General features: G+C 42.2%; 1 protein-coding gene across 3 annotated transcripts in view; it reads right to left on the bottom strand.

Annotated features, from left to right (window-relative positions):
- Nucleotides 1–381: 381 nt before the first annotated feature.
- Nucleotides 382–12428, bottom strand: part of Sec23ip (SEC23 interacting protein) — a 42088-nt gene continuing 30041 nt past the window's right edge. Inside the window, exons 14-19 of one of the 3 annotated variants that reach the window (XM_027404452.2) lie at nucleotides 10627–10782; nucleotides 10177–10279; nucleotides 7798–7983; nucleotides 7009–7165; nucleotides 6320–6421; nucleotides 382–2126 (exon numbers count right to left, since the gene is read on the bottom strand). In XM_027404452.2, the coding sequence (XP_027260253.1) occupies nucleotides 6340–6421; nucleotides 7009–7165; nucleotides 7798–7983; nucleotides 10177–10279; nucleotides 10627–10782 (684 nt within the window). In that variant the 3' untranslated portion in view covers nucleotides 382–2126; nucleotides 6320–6339. Of the gene's footprint in view, nucleotides 2127–6319; nucleotides 6422–7008; nucleotides 7169–7797; nucleotides 7984–10176; nucleotides 10280–10626; nucleotides 10783–12428 lie in introns of all 3 variants that reach the window. The other 2 variants (XM_027404451.2, XM_027404450.2) reach the window with 2 other exon arrangements.

The raw sequence follows: 12428 nt of genomic DNA on the forward strand, positions 1-12428 counted from the left end.
ACTAATACCCAGACCCAGGAAGCAGTGGTGGGGCAGGACTTGGCTAAGATGGTTTGGTGCTTGTGCACTATCATCAGGCCCCGGGTTTGATGGTCAGCACTGTATAAACCAGGTGTGGAAACCCTAGCATTTGGGTGAGGCAGGGGAATCAGAAGTTTAAGGTCATCCTCAAATACATGTCTTGGATGGGTAAAATAAAAAGACAGAAAGAGGTAACAGTGATAGAAAACAGTCTTTAGGGAAGCTCACTGAAATACTGTATTTTGTGCACTCCAACTATTAAAAAGAACTGGCAATAAGGTACACTCAGCTGGCATAGACTTGCTTCTCCACCCCTTCAAGACTCATAAGACACAAACAGAATGATACAACTGAAACTTGTTACAAGTTGAAAAAGCTAAATAGATTTTATTAAAATACACATAAGGAACCTCTATTTTCCCTTACTTTGACAGTATTAGAAGTCATATGAAAACTAACCAACAGTAATTGTCTTGGTGGAGGGAAGCAAAGGGCAAAAGGAATCAAGAGAACCCAACTTGGCTATGTGCCTCCCGAGTGGGAATAGTGTGTCCTCAGATAGATAATGAAGTGACCGGAAACCTGGGGTCAAAGGAAGCTCTAGAGCAGTGTTTCTTAACCTTCCTAATGCTGCGGCCCTTTAATACAGTTCCTCATGGTGTGGTGACCCCAACCAGAAAATTATTTTCATTGCTACTTCATAACTGTAATTTTGCTACTGTTATATATATTGTAACATAAATGATTATCTGATATGTGATCCCTGTGAAAGAGTCATTGGACCCCATAGGGGTTGAGAACCACTGCTCTAAACCCTCCTGTTCTAATCCCATCAAGTTACAGATTAACCACACGGAGGCTGCAGGTTGACAAGGGAACACTTTAAGAAGGGTGAGAAACAATTTGCAGCTTGAAAAGAGCATCCATGTTACTGTTTTATTCACACCAATTAGAATACATACACAAAAATGTGTATTATATGTTGTTTTCAAAAAACGTCCATGTTCCATGAGAACTATGTAAACAACATAAAATGTTTCTGCTATGTAACAAAAGAAGGAAATCAGCATTCCCAGTGTCTGTTAGGAAATATTTAGGTAAGGAGTTTATAGTAAACAAACTGATGTTACAGAGCAGTCTTCACCAAGCAGCTCTACATCCCAGGAAAAGTAAATCCACCCTTTCAAACCCTTTGGTACAAGTAAAATAAAACCAAAGAACAAAACCTTCCACTCTGGTTCTCAGTTAACTGGAACCTCAGCCATGAGTACTGGCACAGATACCTCAGTCACAATGACGGCCTGTCACTTGCTCATGTCCCAGGGGATGTGGACAAGCCAGGAGAGGTCGGATCATCACAAGTGCTTCACTCCAGCAGCTAGGCTTTCAGTGGTGGTGTTCGGCTTCATACACACTCAGGTCAGCTTGGGCAGAGGAGACCTTGGCTACTGCCTTGTGACAAGGAGGAACAACTGCATCAGGGCAGCTCAGAGCAGGTCACATCAAAGCACAGCATAAGTTCCTTTTCTTTTCCTTTTTTGTTGTGAAGGGTCTCTCTATGTAGTCCTGGCTGTCCTGGAACTTGATATGGAGACCACAGAGATCCACATGCCTCTGCCTTTCAAGTGCTGGCATTAAAGGCGTGTGCCACCACGCACAGCCTAGCATAAGTTTCTTAAAAATCATGTTACTATAGTTTCTCAAGAAGTCCATATTTAAATAAAAATAACATATTGCATTAATACAAAGAAAAATATACATTTAATACCCATTGACAATAGTTTCAAGAAATAGAAATAACAGTTTGCATGCTACAAATCTCTCTTCATTAAGACATACTTAATTTTGATAACTACACAACTAAACAGATCTGAGAATTTCCACAGCATCATTTTATGATTATATTTTTTTTCTATACTGTCCAAATGTGGTACTGATTTTTTTTTCCAGTGTCTTTCTGTCCCACGCCTTTTAAAATGAATTCCTACATCCGAGAAGCCTATGTTAGAAACTGCTGCTGGGTCACTTTTCTGTCATCCATCATAGGAGCAAAGGGGGATCGCCACCACAGAGCCTTTTAGCAACAGCACTCATGCTGGAACTTCCTGTAAAGACATGAGAGTCTTAAAAAATCCTCAGTGAACTTCACGGACTCTCAGTAAGAGATGCTCCTTTCTATTGTGAAGTCAGCCATATTATCCAACACTGCAAGAGACTCCGAGCTCCACTTCAAGCACATGTCCTTAGACACGCCTTCCAAAAGGCTGAGGCAGAGACGGGGACCTGTGGGGGAGCTGTGGGCTTTGTGCCAAAGATCTTTCAGTGAAGTCAACAAAGCTAGGTATGGTGGCGCACACCTTTAATACCAGCAGTGGGCAGAGGCGGGTGAATCTCTGTGAGTTCAAGGCCAGCCTAGGCTACATAGTGAGACCTTGTCTTAAACAAAAAACAAAACAAAACAAAAAACCCAAAACCAACAAGCTAGTTAGTGATGATGCATACCCTTAATCCCAGCACTTGTGGAGGTGGGGTGGTGGCACTGGATCTCTGAGTTCGAGGCCAACCTGGTCTACAGTGTGAGTTCTAGGACAGCCAAGGCTGCACAGAGAAACGCTGTCTTGAAAATCAAAAAAACAATGCTATAAAGTATGAATGAATAAAGTATGATAAATAAATTAATCAGAATGCCCAGAAAACAGATACTAGACAAATGATAAAGGCATCAAGCAAAGAGGGCACAGCATTCAAATACGGCTCGGGGAACAAGTGAAGCCCCTCTCAGGCCACATACTTCTAGAGTTAGATGAAGAACTAAAAGCAAGGAAAAGTAAATATCTAAGCAGTCATTAGTTTTAAAACATACTCCCAATCTAAACAATAAGATAAAAGACAAGTAACAAGCTGGAGGGAAGCTGCATGATACCCTTAAATATCACCATCACCCATTAGTTTCATTAAGCAAAAGTCCTCATACAGGCACACCCACATGAACACACCCAACAGAGCCCCTATCCCATACCTCCAGGAAAATGCAAAAAGGTTAAGAGGAACTTGACAAAGAAATGGAACTGGGAGGTTAAATACATCAGAGCGACTCAAGTTCACAACCAAAATGATGATTTAGCAATTTCTGGTACTCAATTGGCCAGAATTCAAAAACAGAAACAATTAGTGTTGGCAAGGCAGAAGAAAAACTGGCAATTATACATTAACAGTAGCTAAGAAAACTGAGGGCCGGAGCTGGAGAGATGGCTTGGAGGTTAAGAGCACTAACTGCTCTTCCAGAGGTCCTGAATTCAATTCCCAGCAACCACATGATGGCTCACAACCATCTGTAATGAGATCTGGTGTTGTCTTCTGGCCGGCAGGCACACATGCAAGCAGAATACTGTATACATAATAAATCTTAATTAAAAAAAAAAAAACTGAGGGGTTTCTCTAAACTCAACAGTAAAAAGAGATTAGAAAGCCTTTCAAAATATGTAATATTCTAGATCTAACAGTGCCACTCACGGGTTTATCTCAAGTCAGAGACAGGCAAAAAGCATGTAAAGCTACATGTCAAAATTATGTATAATAGTGAAATGGGGGGTTACCTAATATTCAACAATGGATGATAAATTATTAAATAATAAAACTGTGAAATAAAGTGGGTAAAGGTGCTTATACACAACCTTACAACCTGAGTTTGAGTTCCAGGACCCAGTATGGCAAAGATAGTATTTACTCCAGCAGGCACACACCATGCATGGCACACACATCAAAATAAAAATAAATATTAATTTAAAGGCTTTAAAATATCTAAATAAAATAAAGAAGTTGAACGACATGTATGTATAATCCATTTATAAAAACAAACAAAAATTGCTGGGCATTGGTGGCACACGCATTGGTGGTCCCAGCACAAGGGAGGCAGAGGCAGACTGATCTTTGTGAGTTCGAGGCCAGCCTGCTCTACAGAGTGAGTGTCAGGATAGGCTCCAAAGCCACAGAGAAACCTTGTCTCAGAAAAAAAAAAATTGTAAACAGGGCTGAGCATGTCACTCAGTGGTAGTACAGCATGTGCAAGGAGCTATGCCCAACCTCTGGTACCACAAATATATCTATAAATACATATCCCAATAGGAAAATAATATATCTGACATAGAAAAAGACAGGCTACAAGATAGCAAACAACATGAATACATAAACTTAAGAGGAAAACTAGGGCTGGAGGAAGAGCTCAGTTCCTGCAGAAATCCAGCAGTTCTATTCCCAGCACCCACATTAGGCAGTTCACAGACACCTGTGATTCCAGCTCCACGGGATCTGATGCCCTCTTCAGGCCTCCACTGGCTCCTGCATGCATATGGTGTACACACACACACACACACACACACACACACACTCAGGCATACATATATACACATAAAATAAATCTAAAGAAAAGGTTTGAAGGGGCTGGAGAGATGGCTCAGCGGTTAAGAGCACTGGTTGTTCTTCCAGAGGTCCTGAGTTCAATTCCCAGCAAGCACATGGTAGTTCACAACCATCTGTAATGAGATCTGGTGCCCACTTCTGGCCTGCAGGGTTACATGGAGGCAGAACACCATATACATAATAAATAAATTTAAAAAAAAATCTCAGCTGGGTGTTGGTGACACACACCTTTAATCCCAGCATCTGGGAGACAGAGGGAGGCAGATCTCTGTGAGTTCGAGGCCAGCCTGATCTACAGAGCAAGTTCCAGGACAGGCTCCAAAGCAATGAGAGAAACCCTGTCTCAAAAAAACAAACAAACAAAAAAATCGCTTCCAAGTACAAAAAGTATTTGTTGAACAAAGTATGACAGCTCCATTGGACCCTGTCATAGGACAAACCAGAGCCTTGGCAATCACTACTCCACACACACCATTCTCTGCCCAAAGCCCCTCACCCTTCATATGTGGTCAATGTCTCTGGTGCCCCCACTACAGTGAGTATCCACCCCCTCCTATCTTGCCTATCCCTGGTAAACACACAAATTTGCCAACTCTAACCCTTGCCCGGGTAACCAAATATGGCCAGAGAAGCCAGGCCACTGTAACAAAGTAATTACTTGAAATTTATGATCAAAATACCAGCAGGCATTCCAACCTGCAATAAAATCCAATCACACTGGGCTGGTGAGTTCCTTCCTCTCACACTGAGGTATCTATCTGCTCTTCTCTCTTCAACTATACCAGCAGGCCCCTTGCCTCCCTCTCAGCTGACGACCTTCCCACACACGTCAGAGAAGGCAGAGCCCGTCCAAGAGCACCTCCCTTCCCTCTAGCCCGTACCGCACATCTCTGCCCTGCCTTTCCTACACTTCAGCTCTCACCACACTTGCTGTTATGCTCCCTGCCTTTCCAAATGCCCACACCCAGTATCCCTGCGTCCAAAATTATCACGCTCCTCAATTCTGGAACTTTTCTATCCCACTCACTCCCCGCTGCCTTACTTCTATAACCCTTCATGACAAAGCTCCTTCTCCTCACCTCATCTTTGACCCCTAGTCTGACATTAAAGCAACTCTGAGTCTGAGTCTGCCCGGAGCCAAAGGCCACTTCTTGCTGGTCCTGTGACCACTGCCTGTAGCAATCCTCCTCACTTGGGATCAGGTCCTGGAGTCTTTTTACTCTAGGGGTTCCTCCTCTTCCCCCACGCCCCTTCAAGGTGACCTCTACTAAATGAGACTTTGGATGGCAAATACATGCTGATGCCTCTCAAGTCATCTTCAGCTCTGAGATTTCTTTTGACCTTCAGACCAACATTATCAACTACTGACTCAAGAAAACAAATTACCCGTTCCTCCAAAACACCTCCTCCTTCACCGGGCCCTGCCAGAAGAAAGCACCATCATGTACCCAGCAATTCCTATCAAAACCCACAGGAGTCGGCCTTAACTCTATGTTCCTCTACAGCCACAGTGACTTCAGCAGTGACTTGGGAGCAGCTCTTCCTCCGTAACAGACCCAAATCCAATTATCTCTCATCAGCTGTCTCCTTTGGCCAGAGTCCAAGTCACCACTATGCCAGCTTAAATGGCCTTTTCTGCTTTTCGTTTTTCCTCTCTCCTCCTGCATTCTCTTCTTACAGCTGGCATGGCCTAGTTTTCCTCTTCAACAACAGTAAAATTGTCCCTGTGCTTCCATTTGAGTCCATTCCTAAATTCTCTTATTAACAAGACTAGGAATTCCCAGAGGACCTGATACCCTCTATCATCTATGACAAAGGGACCCCAAAACTCCAGCAACACAAACATCAGCACTTACACATTCAGTAAGGATTAACTTACCTAGTAAAATGCAAGTCTGCTCAATGCTGGGGCTGCTCTGGACTAATGTCCATTGTTCGATAGATTTCTTTAAGTAACAAGAGGGCGGTATCTTCAGATTCCCTAGCAGAAACAAAAAACCAATACTTAAATAATGAGTAAACGTTAACATTTACACAAAGGAGGTGAGTGCCCTATATGCTATTCTATTCAGCTCTGAATGGGAAGATGACAGACTGCAAAGTGCAGAGCACAGAGCAGTCTTTAAGGACTGTATGGACACCAATCAGCTCCAAAACAGGCATGCTAGGAGTCTCCTCAGTAATGGGGACATATGGAAGAATGCCTTTTAAAGGCCTTAAACTCCTGTCATTAAAGGTCCCCCTATAAAAACACTGCAAATACCAACGAATGGTCTCTGGTCAAGGGCAGATGACACACTGCCATCTTGTGGATAACTAAATTCTATGCAGACTTAGGAAGGTTGTTAACAAGTCAGAAATGTAAACTGCTGCCCAAGTCTGTCTCCTCAGTGTCTCCATCTGGATTTAAACCACCAAGTAAGCAACAATGAAAACCTAACAGAATGTGTGAGTTCAATGGTGTATTAAGTCAGTAACAACTGGGTAATTAGTAAAAGGCCCCCACTACAGTGAAATCATTGTACGAGTTGAAGCCATTCAAAGAGAATCAAAGTGAAAAATACTTACCAATAGCATAAGTGACTCTGAAGAGCGAAGAGATACTCATTAAAACTCTCTATTGGCTTTTCTTGAAGAACATAGTCAATCCGGCGGCCTCCGTTTAACATTCCAACCTTTCCTAAGTAATCCTCATCCTTGGAAAGTTCTGGACTTTCAATCTTTTCTGCTAGAATTTAAACCATTTCAATATCAAAGTCAATCACTTAATCATTACCCTCTGACTTTAGCTGACTCTCTGGGTTCAATGAATATCGCTTGACACTCATAGCAACTGAGAAGCTGCCAGCTCACCCACCTCCTCCAGAGAACAGGGGAAGAGGGGATGGTTCCCCAAGAGACAGGAGAGAGAGCCAACAGCTGACAGAAGTTGTAAAAAAGTGAGAGAGCATTGCAGAAAGAAAAAAAAAAAAAGAAAGAAACAATTAGAATCTGAAAGTCAAAGAGCACGAAGACCTGGCATTACATACCTAGTCTCTAAACACACAGTTCAGTGGGAGCTAAAGGGCAGGAACCTCACAGAGCCTGAATACAAACTCAGCTCTCAACTCATATTCCACCCCGGCCTGAAGACTCTACATAAAATCTTAAAACTGCAGAGAAAGCCCAAGAACTAGCAGGTAAACTTTTGGTTAACAGTTGATGAAGGATGACATGGACTATCAGGACATAGTCTCCTTTACAGGAGTTATCCAGTCCGACGAGGTCTAGAAAGGAAAACTGTCTCAAACAATTTACAAGCATTTTATGCTCTTCAACATCATCTGTCAGGGAAAACACGTCCAATATCAAACTTGCCTTCAACTACTCGATTTTCTTCTTCCTCTTTGAATTGATTGACCACTTTTTCCAATTCTTCTTGTAATTGAGTTGAAGAGGTGTGAGCACGTGCAAATTCATTGAGTGTCTGCCAAGCACTTTTCAGAGAGCTGATAAAGCCCTGCTTCAAATCAGATCCCATTCGAGAAAGGCTTTCTTTCAACTCTAAACAAATTCAGATGACACACCAAGTTAACTAGCCACTGGAATTCTGTGCCATGGAAACTAAAAGTTAACCATATCCCCAGACAAGCAAGGACCCTCCTCCCCTCTTAAATTTCATATGAGCCTCTTGGAACCAAGAACTCTCAATAGGGTAAAATGTTGATTTGCATTGATTTTTTTAAAAACAATGTCTCACTATGAAGGGCTGGCCTTGAATTAGAAATCTGCCTCGGCCTCCTTGCCTGCTTTTTGTTTGTCTGTTTTGACATAGTGTCTTGGAGCTTCAAGCTTAGCATGCTCCTCACATCTCAGACCCCTAACCTTAGAATTACAGACATATGCCACCCCAGGCAGCTCCCTTATAACAATTTGGTCCATCCCAAACCTAAAAAGTTTTTCTCAAGAAGTTCAAACACCATAATCCTATACATTTTTACTGAAAAATTTTAAAACAGGACTATAACAGCTGGGCATGAGGGCACACATCTTTAAACCCCAGCACTCAAAAGGCAGAGGCAGATAGAATGATCTCTGTGAGTTCAAGGCCAGTCCTCGTCTACATAGTGAGTCCCAGGGCAGGGCTCTGTAGAGAGAGACCCTGTCTCAAAAAAAAAGGCCTGCAGGACTTTTAAAGTCAATTTTTCTAATTTGTAATAGTGAGATAAATTTGCAAATGAAAGACTCTAGGCTGGTAAAACGACTAACTAAGCCATTTGCTGGCAAGCTTCACAACCTGAGAGACCCTAGAGTCTCACATGGGAAGGAAAGAACTGACTTCTACAAGCTGTCCTCTGACCTCCACACCCATACTGTGACACACACACACACACACACACACACACACACACACACACACACACACACACACACACATTTAAAAATGAAATCAATTTTTAGATTGCTTTATTTTGTGTGTATGTCTGCACTACATGCATGCAGTGCCCTCAGAGACCAGAAGAAGGTATTGGACTCCATGACACTGTGGCTACAGAAGGCTGTGATACACCATGTGGGTGCTAGGGATGGAATTTAGGTCATCTAGAAGGGCACCCGGTGCTTCTAACCACTGAGGCATCAATCTAGCCCCTGTAATTTTTTTTTTTTTAATTCATATAAAGGAGCCCAGCAGTGGTGTGCACACACCTTTAATCCTAGCACTCAGGGGGCAGAGGCAGAATCACTGTGAACTCACTGTCAGCCTAGTCTACAAAGTGAGTTCCCATTACAGCCTGAGCTGTAACACAGAGAAACTCTGTCTCGGAAAAAACAACAACAAAAAATGGAATAAAGGAACTGAGGGGATAGCTCCAGGGGTAGTGCCTGCCATGCAAGTGTGAAGACCTCAGTTTGAGCCCCAGAATCCATGCACAGCCATATGGAATAGCATGCATCTTATACTGCCAGAGCTCCTGTGAGGGATATGAATGGTGGTGACAAGAGAATCCCTGGAAACTTGGAGAGAACAGACAACCAAAGGTATCCTCTGACCTCATTCATGAACACATATACACATCATGTACACACACACACACACACACACACACACACACACACACACTGATGACCACAACTTAAACTTCCAATTTAAAAGACAAGCCATCTGTTTGTCTAATAATCGAATTTAAATCACTCTGCAAGCTAACAAATTTTTAATTTTAACTTCTAAAGATTTAAATTTTTATTTTATTTCATATATACATAAACATATGTGTATACACACACACACACACACACACACACACACAGAGTCTTCTCATTTCCAAAAATGACATACTGTCAAAATCTAATTACAAAAGGGATGGAGAGGTGGCTCAGTAATTTAGAGCACTTCGGTTCAGGGAATCCAACCCCCTCTTTTGACCTCCATGGGATCCCACAATGAAAGAGAGAATTGGTCCCTGAAAGCTATCCTCTGATCTCCACATGTGCACAGTGGCACACATGTGCCCACACTCACACAGAGGCATCACACATAATATCAATTGTTTTAAATTTTCATAATTCACTACAGTTTACAATATCATCAAGAAAGGAAAACTGTGTGGATTTTTTGTTTGTGTTTCTATTGTGTTTTGTGTGACAGGGTCTCATGTGACTCAGACTGCTTCTAACTCATTTTATAGCCAAGCATAACCCTGAGCTCCTAATCTCGTGCCTGCTGTGCAGGAAGTGGACAAAGCATCTGCTTCTTACCTAAGTGGAGTCTCTTTCTGCCTTTGTGATGTGGAATGAGAACAGCTTTTAAGTTCAAATCTGGAGCGACCATAGGTTCTAGTCTGTATGCCACTGGATCGAGCTGCAAGGAGGAAAAGTGGGAACCCGTGAACGCTCACGTGGAGTTACATGTGCAGTTAGGGAAGAAGCAAATACCTAACTGGCAAGCCAAAAGCTGACTTTTTTCCACACCTTATTCAGCTCCCGGCAATTATGACATTTCCAACTTATAGGTGAAATTACTTTGCAAGCAAAGCAACAAACACATTTTTTCCCTTTGAGTAAAAGCTTTCCGGTAGAAATACTAATTGGAAGGTGTCATCAGACTCTCAGCATGGACAACTGAGCTTTGCAACTCATGACCGCTATTAATTTCCTAGGAACAAGAATATGAGAATCTATTTGGATGAAGTGAATTCAAGCCCTCACCGGATGGTAGATATTGAAGAAGCCTTTGCAGGTAGGGAGACGGTAGTTCTCATCAATCCTGTCCACACCTCGGATAGTGAGAAACATGCCGACTGGAGAGCCCAAGGCAAAGAAGATCTCTGGTTCAAAGTCTAAAGAGGTGTAAGTGACAGAAACCTAGAAGAAAGAACAATGAAAATCATCTTTCCACAGTCAAATATACAAACCCTTTGAACTTGTAAATATTCTTGAATCTGCACTAGCTCAAAGAGAGCTGCTGTCAGCTGAGAAAGATAGAATTTCTCGGCAATCTTTGGGGTCTACTGCATCCCCTGCTCTACTTCTAATGTCTAATATAATAAATAGAGCACGGAAGTATGTTAAGTGTGTTTCAAATTGCAGAGCCTATAATCACCCTGCTTTGGTCTGGTTCTACCCTTGGTTAACTTTCTTAAGTGTTTTGCCTCTGCTTCAGTTATAACATGGGGTTTTCACAATACCAAAGAAGGCACTGATCACCCCAATGAGGGGGTTCTAGTCTAGCGTATTCTATGTTAATTCTATTATAATTCTATCTTCCTATAGAGAGTTGGAGATGGGAGGATAAGAAAGCTCAGGGTCATCCTTGAATACACAGTGATTTAAAACTCAGCCAAGATATATGAGACTGGCTAGGGAAAAAAAAAAAAAGATTTGAGCCAGGCAGTGGTGGGGCATGCCTTTAGTCCCAGCACTCGGGAGGTGGATCTCTGTGAGTTCGAGACCAGCCTGGTCTACAAGAGCTAGTTCCAGGTCAGCCTCCAAAGTCACAAAGAAACCCTGCCTTGAAAACCACTCCCCCTACGCCCCCCAAAAATGATTTGCCTGAAGGAGTTTAATGGGATAGCTTGCATGAAGTCTCTCAAGGGAAAAACAGACATCTGTATAAAAACATACTGTGTTTACAAAGTTCTTCCCTTTTATTTTAGGAGCAGGAAAATGTCTTTGCCATGTTAGTATTTTAGGAACAAAGAATAACCAATGCCATGATCCAAGAACAGAGGTCCACTAACAGACCAGATGAGGCGAAATCCATCACGCCCACTTCACAGGTGAGACAGTGAAAGCCAGACAAGTGACCCCCTCACCAAGAATGCAGCTAGTTAAGTGACACAATGCAGATTTGCCTTCTATGAAAATTCAAGTTTTGGGCTGGAGAGATGGCTCAGAGGTTAAGAGCACTAACTGTTCTTCCAGAGGCCCTGAGTTCAATTCCCGGCAACCACATGGTGGCTCACAACCATCCATAATGAGATCTGGTACTCTCTTCTGGTGTGTAGATATACATGGTGCCCTCTTCTGGCATGCAAGCATATAAGGAGGCACAATGTTGTATACATAGTAAATAAATCTTTAAAAAAAAAAAAAAAAGATTTTACTTTATAAAAAGAAAAAGAAAAAAAGAAAATTCAAGTTTTAAGCTGGGCAGTGGTGGTGCACATCTTTAATCCCAGCATTTAGGAGACACAGGCAGGCAGATCTCTGAGTTTGAGACCAGTCTGATTTACAGAGTGAGTTCCAGGACAGCCAGGACTACACAGAGAAATCCAGCCTCAAAAAATAAAGGAAATTCAAGTTTTGGTCCACCATGAGAAAAAACAAAGTTAAAGAAAACTCACAGAGTATAAAACAAACATTTACAACTTACATGATGAGTCTGGAAGATTTTTTTATTTCTCTTTTATTTCTCACTGCATAGCTCAAACTAACCTTAAACTGCTATGTAGCTCAGGCTGGCCCAGGGTATACAACCTCCCATGGGCTTCAAATAAACGTGTAATTCA

The sequence above is a fragment of the Cricetulus griseus genome, chromosome 3, assembly GCF_003668045.3.
Source record: "Cricetulus griseus strain 17A/GY chromosome 3, alternate assembly CriGri-PICRH-1.0, whole genome shotgun sequence".
Lineage (NCBI taxonomy): Eukaryota > Metazoa > Chordata > Mammalia > Rodentia > Cricetidae > Cricetulus > Cricetulus griseus.